Source organism: Saccostrea cucullata, unplaced genomic scaffold (assembly GCF_032062105.1).
Source record: "Saccostrea cucullata isolate Sc308-1 unplaced genomic scaffold, CSIRO_AGI_Scuc_v1 ctg965, whole genome shotgun sequence".
Classification (NCBI taxonomy): domain Eukaryota; kingdom Metazoa; phylum Mollusca; class Bivalvia; order Ostreida; family Ostreidae; genus Saccostrea; species Saccostrea cuccullata.
In genome coordinates, this window is record NW_026928551.1 from 312,680 (window position 1) to 339,521 (window position 26,842).

General features: G+C 33.6%; 2 protein-coding genes across 3 annotated transcripts; one reads left to right on the top strand and one right to left on the bottom strand.

Annotated features, from left to right (window-relative positions):
* Positions 1 to 5,426: 5,426 nt before the first annotated feature.
* LOC134277940 (beta-1,3-galactosyltransferase 1-like) lies at positions 5,427 to 16,384 on the bottom strand. Of its 2 annotated transcripts, none has more exons than XM_062760242.1 (2): positions 16,259 to 16,384; positions 5,427 to 8,672 (listed from the first exon to the last, which is right to left on the bottom strand). In XM_062760242.1, exon 2 carries the CDS (start codon positions 8,606 to 8,608, stop codon positions 7,382 to 7,384), a length of 1,227 nt encoding a protein of 408 aa, XP_062616226.1. In that variant the 5' UTR covers positions 8,609 to 8,672; positions 16,259 to 16,384; the 3' UTR covers positions 5,427 to 7,381. The 2 variants fall into 2 exon arrangements, with proteins under 2 accessions (XP_062616226.1, XP_062616228.1); XM_062760244.1 differs by having other exon boundaries at positions 16,267 to 16,362.
* On the top strand, positions 12,163 to 25,535 carry LOC134277927 (ganglioside GM2 activator-like). The gene is made up of 5 exons (XM_062760228.1): positions 12,163 to 12,221; positions 23,195 to 23,283; positions 24,515 to 24,710; positions 24,921 to 25,131; positions 25,338 to 25,535. The coding sequence occupies exons 1-5, from the start codon at positions 12,163 to 12,165 to the stop codon at positions 25,485 to 25,487; spliced, it is 705 nt and encodes a 234-aa protein (XP_062616212.1). The 3' UTR covers positions 25,488 to 25,535.
* The last annotated feature ends 1,307 nt before the right edge of the window (positions 25,536 to 26,842 follow it).

Below are 26,842 nucleotides of genomic sequence, written 5' to 3' on the forward strand. Positions count from 1 at the left end.
TCTATCGACTTAAGAGGCAGTCCGCCGAAAAACCAGGCAGTATTGTATTAATAGGCGGCACATCGAATGTGAGGAATATTTGATATTTTATTAAAACAATATCAACGTAGTCCAAAAGGAATAATGTAACTGAAGATTTGTTTGAAATTTGCTTATTTAGTAAAATATCCGTGTGTTTTGTGTTTTTGAATTCCCCTATGTAAACCATTGAATGTAAGTCAGAAACAAAGAACTGTAATTTCTAATACATTTTTAGCAGGACTATAATTCACACTTAACTAAATCTAGAAATATTTTATCTTTTTGTTTAAAAAAATAAAATCGGTGGGAAAAACACTTTTGATAGTAGTTTTCTGGCAAAATATATAGACGTTTTTATGAAATTTTGCGATGCAAAATTTATCTCCCGTGGCATCGGTAAACACGGCAAACATCTGCTAAACACCTTTTTATCGGAATCCTAGTGAAATATTTAGAATCGATACATTACAGAAAATTATTAAACAAAAAATAACTAATTTATTTTCAAAATATAATTAATTTTTGCCTACAAACGTAAAATTAAGATGAAAATGGCTTTATTATTCAGGTTGAACTCATATACCTGAAAAATATGGCGTCACAACGAAATACCGGTAGTTACAAGTTTTCCTGAGAAGTTTGAATTTAACTCTTTAATTCCTGAGAAAATGAAAAAAGAAATTTTACTTCGAAATAAGAAAAAATGAAGCTAGAACGCTGTCTGCTCTCAGCTGTTGCATAATGCATGCATGTGCAATTAAATACTTTTTTTAAATAACGAGCATAAAGAAATCAAACAGATGTTTTACATGTAATCTTACATTTACACTAATTTAAAAACAGTAAACTGACTGAAAAGAAATAGTAGACAAGCATAATTTTCAAATAAATTAAAATGAAGAGCCAAGTTTAGAAAATATTTCTAAATTTAACGTAAACAAGAGGCCCACCACTTTGCTCACCTGAGAAGCTTTCAAATTGACCATTCTGTTCTTTACCAGGATTTCCCCCTTGTAATACATATTGCGACCCCACCCTACTCCAATGATCATAGTTTAGACATTTTGAAATCTACACTACCCCAGGATGCTTCCATGTGCACATAAATTTCAGCTCTTCTGGCCCAATGGTTCTTGAGAAGAAGATTTTCAAAGATTTTCATATATATTTCTATGTAAAACTTTAATTCCCCATTGTGGCCCTGCCCTACCCCCGGGGTCATGATTTGAATAATTTAGAATCTACACTATCCCAGGATGCTTCCACATAAGTTTCAGTGGTCCAGTGGTTCTTGAGAAGAAGATTTTCAAAGATTTTTCCTATATATTTCTATGTAAATCTTTGATTCTCCATTGTGGCCCCGCCCTAACCCCGGGGTCATGATTTGAACGATTTAAAATTTACACTACCCCAGGATGCTCTCACATACGTTTCAGCTTTTCTGGCCCAGTGGTTCCTGAGAAGATTTTTTAATGACCCCACTCTATATTTTTGTCTTTTCTTGATTATCTCCCCTTGTGAGGGGACTTGGCCCTTCATTTTCACAATTTAAATTTCTCTTCACCCAAGGATGCTTTGTACCAAGTTTGGTCAAAATTGGAAGAGTGATTCTTGAGAAGAAGTCGAAAATGTGAAAAGTTTACAGACGGACAGACAGCTAGACAGACAGACAGACGGACAAAATGTGATCAGAAAAGCTCACTTGAGCCTTCGGCGCAGGTGAGCTAAAAACCGATCCCGATTGAAATAAAACCGATCCCAATCGAAAATAATGCAAAATTAATAAATCTATCAAACGAAAGGCACCTGCCACCTATACAACATGTAAAAAAAAAATAAATCAAGTAATTTTTAATCATATTACAACAAAAGAGCCAAATTTAACATTACGTTTATAGTATTTTCTTCTTTATATAATTCTGGTCGGGATCAGTTTCATTTGGGAAAATTATAAAAAATAGGTAAATTTGATTCCTTTTATTTCTTTCAATATACCTGTTCCCACTGATTTTATTGAGTGATTCAAAAGTTTGTACTTGTATTCATAGTAACATAAGAAAAAAAATCTGTCCTTGTATTGTATTGGGTTTTATAACGTAATGAAAATTGGATACTGAATTCAAAATGTCATTTGCTAAATTGAAATTTGGACCATATAATTTTTTCTAAAGAAAGATAAATTGGAGTCTTATTTATTAATGAAATAAAAGATAAGATATAAGCTATAAATGAAAGAAAAAGTGAGCAAGCTCACATACCCCACGCTCCCCCAAAACTCAAAGTGCTGAAAATCCCGGAAAGAATGAAAGAATCCGAATTTCCCGGTAATATGCATATCTACACATTGTGTCCTAAATATCTGCAAAGTTTGATGAAATTCTGTGCAGCGGTTTGTGAAGAGTTGCGCTGACAAACTGTTCATCACTATATTCAAGATATCCCCAAAAATCTAAGTTGTAAAGTGCCAAAATTCCAAGAAAAATAAAGGACTCGGAATTTCCTGGTAAAATGCACATCTATACATTGTGTCCTAAATATCTGCCAAGTCTGACAAAATTCTGTGCAGCGGTTTATGAAGGGTCGCACTGACAAAATGTTCATTTCTATATTCAAGGTATGGCCAAAAATCTAATTTGAAAAGTGCCAAAATTCCCAGAAAAATAAAGGAATCGGAATTTCCTGGTAATATGCACATCTACACACTGTGTCCTAAATATCTCCAAAGATTGACGAAATTCTGTGCAGCGGTTTATGAGGAGTTGCGCTGACAAAATCTTCATCTCTATATTCAAGGTATGGCCAAAAATCTAAGTTGAAACGTGTAGAAATTCTGAGAAAAAATAAAGGAATCGGAATTTCCTGGTAATATGCACATCTGCATATTGTGTCCTAAATACCTGCAAAGTTTGACGAAATTCTGTGCAGCGGTTTATGAGGAGTTGCGCTGACAAACTGTTCATGTCTCTATAAAAGTATGGCCAAAAACCTAAGTTTTTAGTGCGGAAATTCTAAGAAAAAATAGAGGAATCGGAATTTCCTGATAATATGCACATCTACATATTGTGTCCTAAATATCTGCAAAGTTTAACGAAATTCTGTGCAGCGGTTTATGAGGAGTTGCGCTGACAAACTGTATAAAAAGTATGGCCAAAAACCTAAGTTTTTAGTGTGGAAATTCTAAGAAAAAATAAAGGAATCGGAATTCCCTGGTAATATGCACATCTACATATTGTGTCCTAAATATCTGCAAAGTTTAACGAAATTCTGTGCAGCGGTTTATGAGGGGTCGCACTGACAAACTGTACAAAATGTATGGCCAAAAACCTAAGTTTTAAGTGCGGAAATTCCCGGAAAAAATGAGGAATCGGAATTTCCTGGTAATATGCACATCTACATATTGTGTCCTAAATATCGCAAAGTTTGACGAAATTCTGTGCAGCGGTTTATGAGGAGATGCGCTGACAAACTGTTCATGTCTCTATAAAAGGTATGGCCAAAAACCTAAGTTTTTAGTGCGGAAATTCTAAGAAAAAATAGAGGAATCGGAATTTCCTGATAATATGCACATCTACATATTGTGTCCTAAATATCTGCAAAGTTTAAGGAAATTCTGTGCAGCGGTTTATGAGGAGTTGCGCTGACAAACTGTATAAAAAGTATGGCCAAAAACCTAAGTTTTTAGTGTGGAAATTCTAAGAAAAAATAAAGGAATCGGAATTTCCTGGTAATATGCACATCTACATATTGTGTCCTAAATATCTGCAAAGTTTAACGAAATTCTGTGCAGCGGTTTATGAGGGGTCGCACTGACAAACTCTAAGTGCGGAAATTCCCGGAAAAAATGAGGAATCGGAATTTCCTGGTAATATGCACATCTACATATTGTGTCCTAAATATCTGCAAAGTTTGACGAAATTCTGTGCAGCGGTTTATGAGGAGTTGCGCTGACAAACTGTTCATCTCTATATTCAAGATATGGCCAAATGCCTAAGTTAAAAAGTGCGGAAATTCCCGGAAAAAATAAGGGAATCGGAATTTCCTGGTAATATGCACATCTACACATTGTGTCCTAAATACCTGCAAAGTTTGACGAAATTCTGTGCAGCGGTTTATGAGGAGTTGCGCTGACAAAAAAAAGGACTGACTGACTGACTGACTGACGGGTCAAAAACATTATACCTCACGCAACTAGTTGCGTGGGGTATAATAATATTCATCCACACATCCAGCTTTTGAGTATCTGTCACATATACAGTAAAACAAAATAAAAACGTAGTTTTTTTAACCTCATGTTGACCTTTTTGCACTTAAAATTACGCATTTACCAAAAATAGGACTGAAAGAGCACTAAAAATTTTTTTGATGTTGTCATGTGTAAACACTTGATTTAATAAGTCTACATGCAAAAAAAAAAAAAAAAAAAAAAAAAAAAATTAAATCCGTGACATGCGATGTGCCACCCATTGCCTGGTTTTTCAGTGGACTGCCTCTTAAATGATTTAAAAAAATTAACTCCTGCGCAATTTCAAGCTCATGTGAGTTTTTATGCTAAGAACACACTATTTGAAAAACATGTGGAAAAAAATCAACAATTAAACAGTGCATTTTTGTGCGCAATAAATATACACTTTTTTCAATGTAGTTCTAGCTTCCGTCAATATGTTAATTTTTCAAGAAACTACAGTTCTACAGATAATCTTTCAACAATATGCAGGCCTGTACGTTTTTGTGTGTTCAGTTTTTGTGGTTGGAAGAATTAAAATTTCTTGGTGAAGAATTGTTGTTAACTTGTTTTGTAATATATGTAAATAAAATTGTGGTGGACTTGAATTTGTTTATCTTTTCATACTTCTTACAAGAAAAAAAATTAACTTCTCACAAAATTTAATTGCGTTTATTTTTTTGGTGTGCAAGCACACATTCTAGTTTTGGAGTGTTTCTTACTTTTGGTGAACCTGTTCTCAAAATTCTTGAAGACTGGTTGGGGATACCATTAGGCCTAGAAAAAAAATATGTTTGTTTCCGCTTTCCCGACCGACCCTAATTTATAGTGCCGACCCTAAATATTTTTTTAATGCTTTTGTCCCATGATGTGCAAGATTTCAACCAGGGAATTATATACTTTGCAAGCTTTTATATACCTTTCTATTATAAGTTAAGTCACAGTAATGCTTGAAAACACCATTTCTTTTGTCATTAATTTTACTTCTATACACGTTTTGATTAAAGAAGCAAAAAAAATTTTTCAAAAAAAAAAAAAATTGCCTACCTACCTACCCTATATTTTTTCAGCCTGAAAGCGGAAACAAACATATTTTTTTCTAGGCCTTACATGTATCTATATATTCAATATACTGATATAGTTACATGTATATCTCCTCAAGTGTGTCAAAAACAAACAAAAGTGAACAAAAAGCATTTCTAAATTAATTCATCTTTAAATCCAAATACAACAAAGCATAAAGATAACATTATGTAATGCTATATGAAAATACATGTATATATCATTTTGAAAAAAAAATTAATTTGGTATAAAATAATGGCTGAGATAGACTCATTCTGCAAAGAGCTCATTGTATTAACAACTTAATTACAATCTCCAACAAGAGACATTTAGGGCCACAACACTCACCCAAGTCACATTAAGCCATCTTTGGTCCCACCATATAGTGTGATTTGAATAAAACTAAATCTACACTATCAGAGGGTGCTTCCACTCAAATGTGCAGTTCATCACTGGATTTGCTCTAGAAGAGTTTTAAGATTTTTACTTGTGTAAACTATGTAATATGGACTCATCCTATCCCTTACAAGCATGATCTGAACCTATACTGCCTCAAGGAGCTTTCATCTGGATTACATCTTTTCTGGTATGGTGGTTAATTCTTGAGAAAAAGATTTTTAAAGGTTTCTTATTTCATATAAAACATGATTCATATTGTGGTCCTATGTGACCCCTAGAGGCCATGATATTTCAACATTACTCTAGGAAGCTTTGACATAATTTTCATCTTTCCTCTTCTAATGGTTCTTGAGATTTTTCTTATGTATTCCTATGTAAAACTTAAATGTGACCCTTCCTACTCCTGGGGACCATGATTTTTTGAACAATTTATAATCTGAATTAGCTAAGAAAGATTCCACTTAACTTTCATCTTCTCAGGGCTGGCTTGGCCCTTCATTATAACAACTTAGAATCCCATTTCAACTAGGAATCATTTGTACCAAATCTGGAGAAAATTTTAGGTTAAAATTAGCTATCTCAATGTGCCTGAGCAAATTCATAGACTGAGATATATAAACTGGTACTTGAACAGCTGCAAAAATCAAGTACCTGGTATAGACATTTGCTTCATCTTAATGACTTAATCCTCCAGCTTTGTGGTATTTTGAGTTTAAAAAATGTGGAGAGAAACATAATGTTCAAAAAATTATTAACAGACAAATGAACTCTTGACAATTTCAATCAAAATATTTGGCTTAAATTAAGTAGCTAAGCTTATATAAATAAGGTAGGTATATTCTTTGGATAAATTAATTCTGCTATTGTAAATTTAATCCTTTAAGAATTAAAAAAATTCACACCATTTCAAAACTACACTGTACTGATTTCAGTATTGTTTAAAAATTCAGTATTTGTTGTAAACATACTAAAAAAAGATAAAAAAATAAAAGAAAAAGAATGCATTTTTTATCCTAAATTAATCAGATTGGAAAGAAAATTGTATTGAAAGTCATTGCATGTGTATACTGTATGAAGTATTACAAAATTAACATCACCATTTTGTTTTTAACAATAAAAATTAATTTGTGTCAGGATTTCAAATTAAAAAAATCAAAGTATAAAACATTGATTACAGAATATACACATATATAAATAGACGATAATACACACCCATATAACATCCTGTATCAGCCTGAAATGCCAATATCAGCTAGGGGGCCAAAGGCCCAAGGGCTGATATATATTCGTCAAGAGCTGATACAGGATGTGATGTGGAAAAGGGTATGTTTTATTATGTCTATCATGTAAACATGGTAAAATCACAAAAAAGTATGAAATGAATATAAAGAAAAACTACAATGTCTAAAACACAGGGTACACAAATGGTGGATAATTACAATAAAAATGTGGATTTCAAATGAGGGTGGTCAGAAAGCAATATCAAACAAGTGCACATTTAAAAAAATAAAACAAAATGGTTGTAAAGGGTTGTTTTGGAATTTCAATCATGTTATTTATATCAGTAAGGATTTCTTAAAATGTATCAGCGGATTTCTAAAGATCTTTTTTCTCAATGCTGTCTTCTGTCTCACAAGCAAGACAAACAAGGATTTATAGATTTGTAACAATCACATTTTAACATTTCAAGTTCCACATCTTTCTGATCAATGGCAAACCCATGTAATGCGATGTCACAACGTTCTTTGTCTTGTATGCACAACCCGGTGGTGTACGGCCAGAGTTAAATCCTGCGATAGGTTTCAGTTTGTAACCCAGTTTCTTGATACACAGAGCAACATAAACATCTTCCAAGTGAAAGAAAGGAACATTCTTTGAAGTTTCATAAATCTTTGTAGCCACATTCATACTTGTAACATAGCCTGTCCCAGAGCAAAAACCTGGATAAGTATTCCTTGGATAACTTAACTTTGATGCATACCATTTAGAATTTTTGTCTCTGATTGGTCCAGCAGACATATGACAAGCTCCTCCCACAGCAGTCTGAAGGCTATTCCCGTGAACAGATACCACGTGTTTCACTCCTTCTAAATTGACATACATATCATCATCTGTCTTCATTACAAACTTTGCCTGTTTACACTTAGTGCTTGCCCACTTGAAAGCCATTATGGTCTTGTATGTCAGATTCATATATGCATCAACAAAGTCCTCTTGGAGGATATCATGGAAAATTGTGTTTTCAGCTTCCACTTTTTTCTGGAGATTTTGATCTTTTGTGTTGCCTAGTAGGAATGCGTATCTAATGTCAGATGTGTTGTTTTTGGTTGGAGTTAGCCAGGTTTGACGGAGAGTGTCTCTTGCTTCTCTGTTAGCATGCACGGTCAGAATAAGGACAATTATCTCCACATTACTCTTGCCATCTCCAGAGTCACATATATGTTCATTATCTATGACATATTTGAAGTTGTGTTCAAAGCAGAATTTACAATCATCAGGTCTCGGGGTTGGCTGTGCTGGCTGAGCTTTTGTAGTTACTTTTAAAGTTGTTGGTTTGATAGTGGTTTTGCGAGTCTGAATCGTTTTCTGGGGTGTGACCCTGTTGCCTGGGGTTAATCCTGAAACGGTGCTGCCTGATCCGGATTGAATTGCTGTAATTATATAAGAATTGCTCTGACCATCATGTTGCATATCAGAACTGCTATTGTAGTTCACAAACTGTTTGAACCCATCTCTAAGTTGCTTGGAAAGCAGGATCAGTGAAGTCAAATGATTGTTAGCATTGAGCATGTTAATCAGAACAATAATGGATAGCCCTGCGAGTATGTAAATACAAGTACGGATGCTGAACAAACCAGAACAACGCCTTGGCTTTTCCTCAGTCATTATTAATTCTTTAGTCATTGTGGATTCCTTAGTTAATTACTTTGGACCTCTTCTTAGTATCACAGGCTATCTTACCAAACATCTAGAAAGAGAAGAGAACACATTGTAACCATTGAAACTTATCAACTTTTCTGCACATGAGTACAATAGTAAAGCAATACTTTCATTATGGGGTCATGCAAGGGTCATGCAAAAATTCTATGTTTGTCAATTTTTCCATTTTTGCATCATAGTGTCTCCTTAAATGTTGGTATAACTAGAACTGTCCAAACAGGACAAAATACCCCCCGCTGGGTTTTTCAGAAGTAAGTTTTTCCATAATAAAGATATATATCAAACACGAATTATGAAATTTTTCTACCAGTGACCTTGAACTTCCCCAAATAACCTTGGGTCAAGGTCATGACACACCCTTGGGTCATGGGCAATCTTTCAGTGAAATGAGAACCTACCAAGTTTATCCATAAGAAAGATATGGACTGGACTTGAATTATGAAATTTTTTCTTCCAGTGACCTTTAACTTCCCCAAATAACCTTGGGTCAAGGTCATGACACACCCTTGGGTCATGGGCAATCTTTGTGTGAAATGAAAACCTACCAAGTTTATCCATAAGAAAGACATGGATAGGACACGAATTATGATATTTTTCTTCCAGTGACCTTGAACTTCCCCAGATGACCTTGGGTCAAGGTCATGACACATCCTTGGGTCATGGGCAATCTTTGTGTGAAATGAGAACCTACCAAGTTTATCCATAAAAGATATGTATCAAACATGATTTATGAAAATTTTCTTCCAGTGACCTTGAACTTTCCCAAATGACCTTGGGTCAAGGTCATGACACACCCTTGGGTCATGGGCAATCTTAGTGTGGAGTAGTAAATTCTAATGTCCTCTGTAAGAAAGATATGGACCAGACACGATTGCACAGACAGACGGACGGACGGACAGACGGACAGCTAGACAGACAGACGGACGGACAAACCCAAATTAATATCCCCCACTTTTCAAGCGGGGGACAAAAAAATCAGAGAGGGCTACATTATTGCAGCTAAAGACTGTTATAAACAACAACTGGAATATAAAGATAACCAGGAGTCTCAAATGAAACTGTAGCTCTATGGGTTTGCATTCAAAACAAAGGAAAAGTAGCACTTGTACTTGAAACCATGCAAAAGCAACAGAACACTGCTCATCAAAATCAAAAGCAGATGCACTAAAACTTTTATCTTATATACTATAAAGTCACCTAATGCTCCAAATAAAGTTATATCACAATAAAACAAAAAATGTAAGAGAAGAAGCATTATAAAGGAAATTTAGAGAAATTTCTGTTTTTAGAAACCCCGACAACACTGTTCATCATAACAAAACATAGGTAATCAGAGATTACAGAGCTCACCTCAACGAATGTTGTCTTTAAGTAGTAAGGCAAATTAAGTCACACAATTAACCAACAAAAAGTGTACATCCAAAAATGCAAAATTTATGCAATTTTGATACTTTGGAATAGACCTATATAAAAACTTAAAACTAGTTCTTCATCATGAAAATGTAATTAAAATCCAGCATCTGAAGCAAGATTGAGAGTTTTCATCCCTTGATGCATCATTTGTGCAACTTTGGTTTATATAAGCCTTATAGTTTCTTGGTGATAGACCTGCACCCATAACTTTTACGAGGTCTATTATCTGGAAAACGTATGTCGAATTCAGCATCTGAAGCAAGTCCATTAGTGTGCATCCTAAGATGTATCATCCATGCAAGTTTGTTCAACATAGAGCTCAAAGTTATATACTTACCTTTTCACTAATCCGGAAAATGTAGGTCAGATTCAGCTTCTGAAGCCAGCCTAGTAGAATGCACCCTTAGATGTACCATCCATGCAAGTTTGGTCATTATATGTCTCATAGTAACTTGGAAATGAAACCTGCACCAAAAACTTTCTGTTCACGCAACCGGAAAATGTAGGTCAGATTCAGCATCCGAAGCAAGACTGGTAGTATGCACCTTAAGATGTACCATCCATGCAAGTTTGGTCATTATATGTCTCATAGAAACTTGGAAATGAAACCTGCACCAAAAACTTTAACCTGTTCACTCAACCGGAAAATGTAGGTCAGATTCAGCATCCGAAGCAAGTCTAGTAGAATGCATCCTAAGATGTACCATCCATGCAAGTTTGGTCATTATAGGGCTCATAGTATCTTCGAAATGAAACCTGCACCAAAAACTTTAACCTGTTCACTCAACCGGAAAATGTAGGTCAGATTCAGCATCCGAAGCAAGTCTGGTAGTATGCATCCTAAGATGTACCATCCATGTAAGTTTGGTCAACATAGGGCTTATAGTTACTTGGAAATGAGACCTACACCAAAAACTGCACCAAAAATGTTACCACCTGCACCAAAAACATTAACCTGGTCATTCCTTTGCTGAAATTGCAGCATCTGAAACTTTGACTGGTACAATGAAACACATTAGAAACATCTTCCATGCATGTCTAATCAATATAGGACACAGAAGTACTTGAAAAGAAAACTGTTCCAAAAAACTTAACCTTAACCCGGGACGCCGATGCCGACACTGACGCCGATGCCGAGGGTATCACATAAGCTCCCCCCAACTTCGTTGAGGTGAGCTAAAAACGAATGCTCTAAGATATGTATCTTAGTGTAGTCTACTGGTCTTGTGTGGTAAGTTATATTGGAACTGATCAAAACTGTTAAAGGAGTAGCATTAGAAACATCAACAATATTTCTATTTTTAGTAACCATGGTATCACTGCAATCATCAAAAATAAAAATCAATGCACTTAATTATGTGTCTTATAGACAAGTGCAGTCTACTTGTGAGCCAAGTAAAATTAAAATAAGACCAAACCTGGGAGGGGTTAGTGTTTTGAAAAATTGTTTACAGAAAAATGGATAGACAGACAGATGGATGGACACCTTACTAGGGCATTAGCTCTCACCAGTAGAGCTTAAAATTACAAACAGTGGACTGCATATTTCATGTTTATATTATAGATTTTAAAAGTAAGTGAGCATTTAAAAGAAACTTACCTGCATTTATTTTTTTTAAACCTTAACTTAATGTATGCATAATTTGAGATGTACATCAGCATGTAATGCTTCACCGATTGGAAAATCACGTCATTGAAATTGGATCTCAAGAAAAAGAAACTACTTCAAAGTACATATTTTTTACAGTTAGAACATAAAATTTATACTTTAAACAGTTCTTTTAATGTCACTTGTTCAATTTGAATATGATTTAATGTGAATTAAAGCACCATGAGCTGAAATTTCAATGTCAAAATTTTCTGTTGCAAAATTGTTCTTAACAATTTTTCAGAGACAGAGAAAAAGATCATTTTATAAACTTCTGTCATTCATATTTGTAATAAAAAAACTACATGTATTTACACGCTCTGCATGATGCGAAATTACACTATTAAATACAGTATTGGTAAAAAGGTCTTTTAAAATTTCTTTAATCCGAAATATCTGTTTTCAAGGCTTTTTAAAAAAACAATTTTGATATATTATGTACCAAGAAAATGTCAGAATGGGCACCATTATGACATCTGGGAATTCGCAGCGTCCAATTAGAGGGGGAAATCTCAGGTCAGATATTAAAAGTTCACATAAAAATTGGCAAAAACAAGTTTATACTGACATTGCAACTTCTCTTTGTTAACATAACATAACACCTTATATATGTAAGACTCCAAAGTGCAATGGTGACGCCAAAGTCCGATGGTCTCGCCAAACCCGATGGTCTGTGCCAAACCCCGATGGCTCGCTGTCTTTACGGTCACCAAAGTCCGATGGTCAAACCAATGTCCAATGGCTCGTTTCCTATGAGACACATTGCACTAAAGTGCGATGGTCAGATACGCCAAAGTCTGATGGTGCGAAGGAACAATCAACGTTTATGATGTCACAATAGTACGACGTCATGATCCATTGATTTAATATTTGTCTCGCATACAATTTTACTGATTTTGCTTATTGTTTTTGCCCACCAGAGCTATAAGGGTCAGTCCTTGAACACCACTTGACTGATAAGGGTTAGTTCTTGAACACCAATGTGTTTCTGCGAACTCACCCGAGAGATTTTATGGGTAGTCCTCGCACACTATTGGACTGATTTGGGTTCGTCATGCACCCATCCAAGATATCTAGCTTATACTTGTTACACAATTTTCGACTGATAAGTGTTAGTCTCGCACCTATATCCAAAAGATTAGGCTTAATCTTTGCATTTAATATCTATTGTGTATTTATTTTGAAAAATAGGCCCTTGGCATGGCGCGGCATTGCATTTTTGCGAAGTAGCACTATGACGTCATAAACGTTAATTGTTTTCAGCACCATCAGACTCTGGCGTGTCAAACCATCGGGGTTTGGAGCAGACCATCGGACTTTGGCATGACCATCGGACTTTGGAGTCCCATTGCACTTTGGAGTCTTAAGTGATTTTTTAAAGATTATAGTAGTTCTAAAAATGTTTTCATGATAATATCGGTCTGTTCATATGTCGTAAATAACTATGGTGATAACTTACGCTCTCAATTCAGATGTCGTACAGGATTGTATGACAAAATAATATTATAATAATTCGGTCAATATTTAACAGTTACACATTATTCAATTTACATATTTTTCCCTTATATCATGCATATTTAATTCCCAAATGTAAGAGTGTATAAGTACAACGGGTACTACTAAACAGAGTACGCTAAAGTACTTCTGAGTACGCTACAAAAATCATACATTTTAATATAATTAGACTGTTCATTTATGTATAAACAACTTGATTAAGCAGTATTATAAAATAATATTGAAACATTTGTCCCAAATATTTGTTTTTTAGCAATATTTTGACAAGAAAGCAACAACCATGATTCAATGCTTTAAAGATTATTAACACCCCGATCTCGATTATTATTTTGTTTCAGACTTATTAATTTCAACTTAATTTTATTTATCAAAAGTTAAATAACTGCATTACGAAAAACTCAATATTTTTCACATTAAAAATGAAACATTTGAAGTTAAATTAGATCGGGATCGTCCGGATCAAACGATAAACCGTAACCTGAAATCAAAAATTAAAATTACTTCTAAAGTAAAGAACATACCGGGTACACAATTTATTCAAAATATATTTTTATTATGTTAAACTAATATAGAAAGACATAAAAAAGCATTAAAGACGTACAACACACTGGGGGAGATAACTCTTGCGATTTCAATTGAAGGTTTGATGTGACGTCAAATTTAACGTCAAAAATAAAGCGTCAAAATGACGAGTAAAACGATCCCGATGTATTATATCAATCATAAAGAAAAATGGGATATGGGGCTTGGCTGTGATAATGAGTACCATACTCAATCAATAAGTATTTTTTTAATTAACCTTATTAAACTCCGTAAAAAGCAAGACATAAAATACCATCCCTTAATGTTTATTTCATTTCATATACAATAATAAAATTGTATTCTTGATCAAAGCGCAGCATTTTTTTATTCTGAAAATTTTATTTGACATTGCCAAAATTCTCATTATGTACAATATTGGCTATATAACATTCCGATTAATGGTTTTCATTACAAATTGTGCATTTACGATATAGATATTGTTTTTCTTCTTTAATTAAATAAAACAACAAACTTTTTACAATGTAAAATCGATGTTGTTCTCAGACCCTTACTGATCAAAGAGGAACAACTCTGAAAATGTAGGAGATGTTTATTTTCCTCCCTTTATTCACGGTTTTCCACAGAATCGGATACATTTACAGCAAGACCTGATAAATCCGAGAATTGAATACTATAGACCTCATATACACAATGTAAGTTTAGAATTGAAAAGAAATGTTCACTACTACTGAAATTATCTGCATTTATGAATATCCTGTTGCAGCAAATCGTTTGACTTTCTGTCACTGTCAACAATGTCGGTTCGCATTTCCTCGAATCAAAACAAAACGTAGCTTATAAGATTTTTAAAAATATCAATATGCGATTTGATATAAGTTGAAATGTTTGATATTTTGAAGTTAATGAGGACGAACACGGAATTTTCATTTTAACTTTAAAAGCAACGACATTGAAAGAATGCGTACAATTATATCATGAGGGGTGTACATCTATGCAAATGTCGATGTATCCCCACGGCCACATACTGTCTCGTTTGAAATAATGGCATGAAACATGTGAAAGAAACTACAATTATTTCCATTTATACCACAGGAGAGTTGAACATACACTATTTTTTTTATAAATAAAATTAAAGAAATAAAATTAAAAATGAACATATTCAAGTTCAACATAACTTGAATTCGTATCCAGGTTTCATGTGATATGGAATGCATAACGCCTACATGTACATATATATAGGGACTAAACACTAAAATCCTTCAGTAATTTTTTCCTGATACATATAAAAACAGTAGTCAATATTTATTCTGCATTCATGAATTTAAAAACTAATGCATACCTCTGGGATTCAAATGACGAAATACTAGTATATTTGCACTGTAAACGACGTTTCGTCAAACGCTCATGGTCTGCGACGCAAAAAAGGAAGGGGTGGGGGTGGTAGGGGTATTCAAAAATTGCCTAAAAATCTACCTTTACATACGCTTTACATATGAGAACTTTTAAATTTGTAAGTTAATATATTTTTGAAGCAAAAGCAATATTCCAATTTGATTTTTTTTAAATGTGTATTTGTAGATTCATGGCAAAGTGATCGACCCCCGTCTGAAAGACGCGCGGGAACGTGATTTAATGAGAAAGGGGAGAGGGTAATTTTCCGCTATTAAATCAAAACTGGTCGTACAAAAATTATACAAAAAATTATGAAGATTATTTTTACTACCAGCTACCTAAAGAGAGTTTTTTACCAAAATTAAACGACAGGGTTTTTCACAAAAAAATTTTGAATTTGAAAAATACACAATTTTCAAGGCTTAGATAATTCATAGTTTTTCAGTTTAAGGTCTTTAAAAATTGCTTTGTTGATATGTATATAAAAAAAATGACTATGCTTTTGTGTTAAATGGTTAAAGGAATAAGTCAATGAAATTTGACATTTATATCTAACCTGGCTTTTTTGATAATCAAGGTTTAAGTAGTTCATTGATTACAAATTTTCTCTCCTTGTAAACAACTAAAGGGGGGTAACTTTTGAAAGTTCCTGTCCAAAAACCACTCGAACGATTTTGTCCAAAATGTGCATACATGCAGTAGATATAGTCATGTACTAAATATACAAAAATAATGAAAATTAAACGACAGGATTTTTTTGGGGCAGGTGTGTTGTACATCCTTAAATTATAAAATTTTATTAGCGTACTCTAAAGTAGGCCTACTCTGTCGTAGATCTACTAGCATAACGTACTCTGTTTAGTAGGACCGTTTTACAACGCTTGGGTCTATAGCTATCCGCTCTATCTGTCCGAATTTTCTCAAGCAGAGAGCTTAAAGTTTTGCTGGGTACATTACAATCGATTTACTTGTCAGTCGGCACGCCAGTATGACTATGAGCCTAATTTAACAGAGTATCGATACAGCGCGACATTTTACATGTCAATCGTTATAGGCCTATGTCAACTGAAATCAGTTACTGAAATTCTTTTTTTTATGAAAACAAACTTACCCTCTCGATCATCTCAATGTTGACGTTTGTAAACGTGTCATGATGGTCACGGTGGTCCAATATCCTGCTTCGGCTCATCGGCCTCTGTAAATTACCGATCACGTGATACAAGCAAAAAAAAAAGTTAACCGGTTTCCAGTAAAATCGACCCTAAGGTAAGTCGGTCTCAATGTGTCATCTGGAAAAAAAAAGATTCTTCGTCAATGAAAAAAAAAACATAAATAGTTTAAAATTTCTTGTTATCATTTTGATTATAAAGATAAAGAAAAATATATCTGATAAACAGACTGGATTCTTTAAATGTAAGAATTGCTCGGTAATCATGGTAACTCCACGTCCACGTGTAACCCCTGTTTTTCCCAGAATAACAAAGATCAGACAGCCTGGGTTCTTTGAAGACTTTATTTAGATATAAACATTATATAACCCTGTAGCAAAAATATTTAGAAACAGTACATGGTGTATTTATAAACAAACATTTAACATGCCAATCTAAAATCATATCTTTTGTCGTTAGGTGTTCCTGCTCACTCAGTCAATCTATCAATAAAGACTGTGAAATAATACTCTGAATTACGATAAAAATGCAATTATTTAATATGTAATTTAACAAAATAACTTTAGACTGGATTTAAAAGTTTTATTAAACTGACTGCACTCTTACAAAATATACGGTCTCGCCATATACATACGTATTCGAGTGGTAATAATTAAATGAAATAAATGAAAATAAGTACATACACTCCGTAATATTAAAAATAAGAAAATTAATAAAACAACTCTTAAATCCAAACACCCAAACTCTACAAGTTGACTAAATGAAAAATATGAATGAACGTCAAAATCTGCCTCACCCGGGAACAACCAGCACGGAATCAAGATAACCAACGAGAAATCAAAACCAGTCATCCCAATCGCACCTTCTCGGGCCTTTCCGACTAGCGGAAAAACGACCTCGAATGTATATGGTAGACGCCATGACAACCCTCCCTTTTTATGATCTTTGAAATAAATGCATATAGAGATCTATTATCTGTGGAATATGGAGTTGAACTTTATTCAATGTCATGATATTACCTAAAATATATTATAGAAGGGACTTCTAACTCCGTCTTTCCTATATTTGAATAAACAGGAAATGTATAAATTTTTAACATCCGATAATGTTTCCCCATTTTCAAAAGGTGAGTTATTTCCCCTGAAGGGAACTCTTTTACTGTGTTTAATACGCATGCGCTATAAATAAAGTCACTTCCGCGGACGTTCTTGATGTAAACATGTTCATGGTGTATGCCTCTGTCATATGGAAAAATGTTATTGTGTTTGTGAATAAAAAGAAATCTTAACTGATTCGTATTTTTTTTAAATTGCCCACTCATAGTCTCTTTCTGGATTTGTATTAATCTGTGTAGTACTCTAATAAGGTGCTGTGTGACCCCCCCCCCCTTACAAAAAAAAGAAACAAATTACTATTAAAATGCTGATACATATTCGAATAGGCCTATTAAAAAAAAACACAAACAAAAAAGCTAATTTTCGGTAGTGGATGTTCTGCAGACGGATCATCATTATTTACAAAATGTGCGGAACAAATTTTTAGTTATAAAGTTTTTACGAATTAATCTAGCCTGCTGCAGCCATATTTTCATTGTATCTCTAGGAATTTTTTGAAGACTGATGACATGTCCATCTACAGTTTTACCTCTGAAATTGCTGCATATACAGCAGTAGTTCGTCTTCCGCTACCGATACCAAGAAACTGCGTTTTTGCTCGATTGTATGTCATAACATAGAACTTTTACTTACAAGAACACATTTGGTGACAATTAAAGGCCTATTTCATTTGAATTAACCGTGTTTCTAGAATTTCCTATTTGTAAAATAATTGATTCACAATTTAGTATTAAAACTTTGAATGGAATTCTAAATGAGTAATTTAATCTCATGTGCTCATGTAACGAAGAAAGACTAATTAAAATAGCATCGACCTGAATTCGTGTTACATATGTCGTATAAAGTCTGAGCTGCATTTAATCAAAGTTTTAGTGTAGGATCTAAGCATATGTACATGTATATTCCCGAGTAAAATACACATTTTGTTTTAGATCAGAGAATTGAGAGCAGAAACACGAAATTGATACAATAATTTCCTAGCGTATTTCTCGTTAATTAACTGAAAACAATCTTTTCTCAAGTGTTATTTATTTTTTTTAAATCCTTTCAGTGTAAGTACATGTATTTATTTTTATAAGTTATTCTTTTTTTGCAAAGTGTGTAAATAAACAATATCAGAGAGAGAGAGAGAGAGAGAGAGAGAGAGAGAGAGAGAGAGAGAGAGAGACTCCGTGTACCTGACATACATGTACATCTGTGAAAAAATATATGTACCGTAATTTTATTGAATTCACAATTAAAAATTCAAATAATAATATTAATTTTCACAACTTTGGTTCATTTTCAACTGTTCAACCCATTTACATATTCTCTGTACCTGTACGCACGGAGGGGGGGGGGGGGGGTGAAGGGTCAAGGGGTTTAGCCCAACCCCCACTTTTTTCCCAATATTACTTTTTCTATTGAAAATGTTCATTGATAGACAGGTTGTCAACCCCCCACCCCCCCCACCCCCCCACACACACTCAGTTTATACTACGGTAAAGTTATATAAGGGAAATGTAGTATTGTATGCCAAGGAACTGGTACTGAAATAAGTATTAGCTTTTTCAACTTTGGGCAAGGTTTTTCTTTGCTTGCCAACTTTTCCAGGTAAGAAAAAAATATTTCTTTGGCTAACCCCCCCCCCCCCTTTTAAAGACGATGCTACGTGCCTGGCTAATTCGTATAGCTTTCTAGAAAGGGGGGGGGGGGGGCTAACAGACCCTTTATAAAATAATTTATTATCTAAAAAAATGCAAACCGTTTCCTTCTTTTAAAATTTTAAATACAGCGTGTAAGTTGATCACTATTTTGTTGGATTATCGTAACATGTAGTCCGCGGAAGTTATGCTAGTGTTGAAGAGTTCCGATTTTGAGGGGAGATAACTCACTTTTGAAAGTGGGGATGAGTATGTTTTTCCGACCTCTGACGGAACGATCCGAGATGATGCGATTGCCAGTCATCCATGTCAAAAGATCTAAAAATAGTACCTAATACGAATAACTCAAACACGGACTAATTCGTATTTCTTGAAATAAGTTTATTTTATTGATCACTTATTAAATTGAAATAGATTTAAACATAGTTCACACATAATAATATTTACATACTTTTAACAAACTTTTTCTAGTAAACACAGGATATGCACAGATCTAGACGGCGCGAGCAGCCCTCCTCCCATATGATTTGGAATTGTCAGAGTTAATATTAAATTCATATACTAAACCAAGTAAAAAATGACCTTGGACCCACCCACCCCCAATAAAACACGAACCCCTCCTCGAAGACACGGATCTGAAATTGGCACATGTATGAAAATTCATTGGTATGAAGCTTGGGAAATGAGTTTACCTTTTTTCGATTGTCAAGAAATTTCTGGTTTATTTCTAAAGTTATTTTAACACTATTTTGAAAATATTATGTAGGTTAAGGTATTCAATGTATAATGAAGAAATTTTGAACAAATTTGAATGATATTAATTAAACTAGTTAAAAATACATTGCTAGATAACGATAAAAACAACAGACGACGGACAAATTTTGAGCAGAAAAGCTCACTTGAGCCTTCGGCTCAGGTGAGCTAATAACATTGTCTCGTCCAGCAAAGAATTCGTCTCATCGTTGTCAACAACAATTTAAAGTTCCTGATGTTATTAATTTCTTCACCAATGAGAACCTATTCGCCATTTGACAAAAACTAATGTTTTATTACTAATTCAGTGCCCAAATGAGCATAAAGAGTACACACTTACAAGAGAAAGGCCTAAAATATAGCCCCGAAAGTCCAAGCTAACCTGGGAATTTTATGAGGCACAGTTTTGGTATTAATTATACTGCCAAAAAGTGATATCACTTATTCGAATAGTTGATATCACCTATTCAACTAGTGATATCATCTATTCGAATAAGTGATATCACCTTTTCAGATTTTGAATAGGTGATATCACCTATTCGAATAAGTTATACATGTATCATCTATTCAAATAGGTGATATCACACATTTAATTTAAATTTGTGATATCATCTATTCGAAAAGGTGATATAACTTATTCGAATAGGTGATATCACTAATTAGAATAGGTGATATCACCCATTCCTTTGGAATAGGTGATATCACTCATTTGAATAAGTGATATATATCACCTATTCAAATTAGATAGGCTATATAATCTATTCGAATAGGTGATATTACCATGTCATTTTGAATACGTGATATCACTTATTCGAATAGGTGATAGCTCCCTGTTCAAATTACGAGTATTTATGAAATAACAATGGCTCCCAAAACTATATATACATCCCTAAATCTTACTTACTTTCACTTTCGTTTTACCATTCTAGGAAACAATTGATTATAATATTTCATTTAATTTTAAGCAACCCTAGTAGAAATCGTAGTTTGCTTTCCTCACAGATTCATTTATTTCACTTATCTATCACGTATACTATAAGAAAAATCGTGAAAAACTCATGAAAACTGGGTAGTCCGAATTTTCTTGATGGTTATCTATATATAAAAAGGAGCATTCATTATGTATTGTTGTAAGAAATTCAAATAGGTGATATCACCTATTCGAATTGGTGATATCACCAATTCAAATTGAATAGGTGATATCACTTATTCGATCAGGTGACATCACCTATTCATTTCCAATATGTGATATCTATGGCACGCCAAATTCACAAAAATGAGCAAATCATAGTTTCACAATCGATAAACTAGGTTTATCGGTTGTAAACTATAGTTTACGGACTGTAAACTATAGTTAACAACGTTAATCTATATTTTACATCTGTAAACTATAGTTAACGCGATAATCTATGTTTCACAACCGCAAACTATACTTAACACGGAAAACAATTATTTGCGATTGAAAAACATAGATTATCTGATAAATACAGTTTCACGATTTGTAAACTATAGTTTACAAACCGTTAAATATAGTTAACGATCTGATAAATACAGTTTCACGATTTGTGAAACTATGATTAACAACTCTTAACTATAGTTTACGATTGTAAACTATAGTTTACAAACGTGGATCTATGTTTATCAACAAAATCTATTGTTAACGCTTTATTCAGACAGATAAACTTAGATTAGCATTCGTAAACTATAGTTAACGACCGTTAAATATAGATTTACAGATGAAAACTATACTTAACGAATCTTAAACTATAGTTTACGGTTTGTAAACTATAGTTTACAGTCGATAAACCTAGTTTATCAATTGTGAAACTAGGTTTATCTCATTTTTGTGAATTTGGCGTGCCATAGATATCACCTATATTCGAATAAGTGATATCACCTAGCTATTCAAATGGGTGATAATATCACCTATTGGAAATGAATTCAATAGGTGATATTCTCAATTCGAATAGGCGATTTCACCTATTCGAATAAGTGATATCACCTATTCAAATAGGTGATATCACTTTTTGGCGGTAAATACCAAAACGGCGCCTCATGGATCTTTAGAAACGCTTTTGAAGAATTATCTTCCCTTGATGAAAAGATCGAATAAACTTTTAATTTGTGAAAATTTCTGTTAAGTGACTCATTTTATTTCTTGTCACAAAGATTACATTTGTGAAGAATAAAAGCCCTAGCCATTGCCGTTCAAAAGTTATAACCAAGGTTAAAGTTTTTTAAAAGTAGATCAAACTCAAAGGTCAATCATAGTTTAATAAAGAGAGGGTTTATACATATTTTCACTAAAAGATTTGTTTGAAATTCAAATTTAATTAATATTTACATTATCTTTAAATAACATGCGCTGTCCATATACTTATATGTTAAATTCAAGGTACATTTAATTGGACAATAATCAAACTTTGGCATATTCCTCTAGTGGAACATTTTTATTTAAAAAAAAAAACACCTTCAAACTGCTATCTTGATAAAAATATCGGAGCATTCATTAATTAGGTTCAAAATCGGGTCGCTCATCTATATCGACTGAATGCCAGTTTGATAAATTGATAATTGGTAAAATACATTTCGAAATATGTCTTTCAACAGAGTCTGAGAAATGCATCAAATAAAATTCAGCAATGGGATGAGGATGAGCGTTACATTTGTACTCTGGGTACAATAGTGGAGGTTAATTTGTTCATAATTATTATATATCCCAGTAGCATATGCCTTGCGCACCTTTTCTTATTTGTTACTAATTAAAGTAAAAACATTAATGTTTCTTATCAGTCACTTATTGTTCTTAGGTGCAGTATATCTTAGATTTATTGCTATTTGACCTAATTTTCCATCTTTTGTTTGCTCTTTGAACAAACATGTCTGCATCGTCACGAACGTCCATCTTTCTTCTGAGACACGCGAAGGCCACGCCAACAAAATGTTCAAGCATGTCTCCGTGGTGGTATAAATATAGCATCGATATTTGGAATGTTGACAATTAAATTTATTTGAAATTTGTACTACAATAGCATTTTTTGATTATTTTACAATAGATAATAAAAAGAATAAAATGATATCAAAAACATATATGTCAAGCAATATATATATTCATATAACCTATTGCATGAAGAACATCTGGAAAAAAAAACATCCGAAAATATGCGTACCGATATTGGATAAACATCGGTTTACACTATAATGTCTTTCAGTATAATTTGATGCCCTTGAAAAAATATAGTTTTTCTAACTGAATTTAACTTTTTTCAAATCTTTGAATGTTGGTCGAACATTTCACTCGGTTTGTTCTCTCTATTACCCAGGTGTACTTGCTCTGTATTCGCAATCAGAAGGTGAAGAAAGAAAGATGGGGGAAGCATTTTCTGTCTATTGGTGGGACTTTCTCTGGCTTTGGCCGAAATAACACAACTTCAGTTGACCGACTGTGGTAATTTTAGAGCAGATATTTACAAATTTCTAATCTTGCAGGTACGTCTTTAGCGAGTTGACTTCCATTGACGGGAAGTGCAGTAAACTGCCCCTGACGCCGGGAAACCTTTCTATGTTTAAATGGGCCCTTTTTTAAAGAAACAAAATGTAACTAGTATATTATAGTTAGATAAAAGAAAAAATACATGACAGTAGTTTTTCATTATTATTAATTGAGCAAAATTTCAACTTCTAACATTGGAAAACTTTATTTCAGTAGTAAAATCTTAAACTGTAATGATTATGAAATTGCAGGATTACTTTAAAGTTTCCTTTAAAAAAAAAGCATGAAGGATCACAGCTAACAAAATTAAGAATCAGTGCACAATCACTATTCATTGAAACAGGCAGTTACCGTAAACCAATTATCCTTAAGGAAAACCGTTTATGCTATGCTTCCAAATTATTGGTTGAAAATGAAAAAAAAAAATCATTTTGTACATTACTGCCCTGTGTATTACAATATTCGATTTCAATTTGGTATTTTTTTAAATTATAAATTATATACTGTGTTACTTATCCCATAAAAGAAATTAATAACCCATGTGATAATAGTACTACAAGACGTTTATGTAACTCAAAATTGATAAATATTCTCTATGCAGAGAAAACAAATCCAGGAATTATAACGAATTTTATATAAAACTGCATTGCTTGCAATTATGTTATACATGTAATATTTCTTTTTTCTGCCGCGTCTGTCATTTGATTTCTTATTTTAACCGCACATTTACATCAAGTTACCAACATGATGATGTAAACAAATGGAATTGAAAATTATTAACTATTTTTTTTTCTTTCTTATGAACTTTTTTTTCTTTCTAGAGAAGACGACAGTAATTTCTTTTACGTCAAATCTGCAGCCAGAAAATTTCATGTCAAACAATCTCTCTCTCTCTCTCTCTCTGGAGGGAGGAAGATTGAGTTCTTTCTTTGAAGAAACCGCAGCTTACTTTTTAAAAAAATAAAATAATGCTGAAGTTGAGGAACTAGTTATTTAATTACACGTTATTTAAATTTTACAACCTATACTGGGATAAGAAAGGCATTAATTAGCTAGGTTAATGAAGAAAGTCATGTGTTTATATATTTTTTGCTATCTAAGTATATATTCATGTATTTATACTTATCAGTCTAGTAGTATTTTATTTTTGTGATTATTTTTCCAAACCATGGTGATATGTTTTCAGGTTCCAGTAGTGATGTCGTTATTCGTAGCGTTTCTGTGACCCCTATGCCGGTGCAGGTCCCGGGTGACATACATCTCTCCGTTGATGCCAGTCTGACAAATACCATTGGAAGCTCAAGAATGTCCCTCTCTGTTAAAAGGAAAACGTTTCTAGGACTGGAAGTTCCGATCCCGTGTCTGCTCCACGTCGGCTCCTGGTAATTTATTTAGAATATGTAAAGCCCACCCTTCTCTCTCTCTCTCTCTCTCTCTCTCTCTCTCTCTCTCTCATACAGGTTAGTATCGTAGAAATGTTATGTACGAACTGTTTTGTGTCTCGATCGGAGAGAATTTTCCACTTTTCCAAAAGACGGAATGATGGTAAAATTTTCCACCTTTGTGATGTGCTACATACCTTTTTGTTTCAGTACGTACAATGATCTTTGTACAACGGTTAACCAGATGATCACCGAGGACTGGGCTGGAATAATGGGGGGTATCGGTAAACAAATCCAGACTATGCTGAGCAGCGTGGGGGTCAATGCTAGTCAGTGTCCCCAGCCCGCTAGGGATCTCCGTATCAACGACTACACCATCAGTATCCCAAGTATTCCATCTGTTCTCACCTGGTTTGCAGCGGTACTTGATCAAGTTTATACACTGTATATAAACTGTATGATTGTTACTTTTAACTGTGGCTAATTATACATGTGTACCTCTACATGTATCCTAACCTGTAGGATTAAAAAAAATCTTAACACTTTTCTCTAAAAAATATTTTTTTTTTAAACGAAATTATTTCCAGTCGTGGTTGATTAAGATATCTGACGTGGCTTCTATTATAGGGTGACTACCATGTGAATGTAAAAGTGAACGAGAACGCCACGGGGAAACAGCTGGTTTGCCTGGACCTCCAGCTCTCCGTCACACAACACAAAGAGCCGGGGAGTTCCGGATGGCTGCTTGGAAGACGAAAAAGACTTTCTCAACACTGATATTGTCCAACTGACATCAATGTGTTAAATAAAGTTATCATTGTTCCATGTTTTTTTTCTGTGATTTATGTCGAAAGGTCAATCTTAGTACGTTAAAAGTACCTTAATTTTTTCTCTTTAGGCCTTAGAGAAGTGGACAGGCTTTCGCCTACATCCATGTAGGCGAAAGCCTTGTCCATTTGTCTAAAGAGAATGAAAAGTCCTTTTTTCTATTCTTTCGTTGTACTATTGTCTTTTCTAAATTTTCAATCTGAAGTTGAAAATGATCATATGTCCATTCATTTGTTTTACACATTTTTAGGAAAAGGAGTTTCAAATTGTTAATTTGAATAAAACTCGCAAGATGGACCATTTTCTCATAGACTTCAATGCAATCTTTGTTAATTAAATACTGCTTAGCCTTATAATTATTTCATTAAAGAATGGAGGCGTACAACGCAAGGACAATCTCCCGCTCTGAGAAAAGACATTTCTCAATTCTAAAAGTTCATGAAAGCTATACATGCATTTTTCAAAATTATATGGTTTATATCATCTTTGACAAATTCAATTCTGTATTTCATTGTTTAAATATTTTATTAATTTTCACTCATGTTTTTAAGATATGTGAAAACAATAAAAAAGAAAAATCTTCACGTGGCATTCGAACTCTCTCCATAGCAATGGGTTTGGTGCAAGACCGACAGCGTTAACCATGCACTACGCTACGAAGTGTGATTTAAATGGACGGGTTTGTTGAAGAGTATTCATTCAGAAATGTTCGATTTTCATATAGAATGGGTTCAGATTCCATTTTTTGGACAAATGTAATAGATTTCACATTTACATTACCATTCAAGCGTTAACGAAGAATGGAGACTTGACCCATGCATGTTCAAATTTCATTTTGTATGCATTACTGCAGTAAACCCATTTTCCACTAAATATGATTAACTGTCAACTTTGGGAAAAAAAAGGTTGTCAAATGATATGTCATTCAGTAAAATTAATTTATAAAATGTTTTGAAGATGACATTATCGAAAACATGATTTTAGAGAAATACAACTTTTCCGTGAATTTTGAAAAATGAGAAACATACCCCAGAGCGGGGGATTATCCCCGCATGTACGCCCTCTTTCTTTCTGAAACTTTCGGTAAATCCTTTTCTAATCTACTATAAACCCCTTTAATCTAATATCAGTCAAGTATTATGTACTTGATTGTTATTTGAGAATAGAGAATGTGATCCATAAGGGTTGGAGATCCTTAATTAAATCTTACTTTTTGTATTTGACATGTGATCATGCATTTCATTTTTTGCAATCTTTCATTTCAAGTGTAGATAAACAAAATAATTTTGAAAAATACATTTACG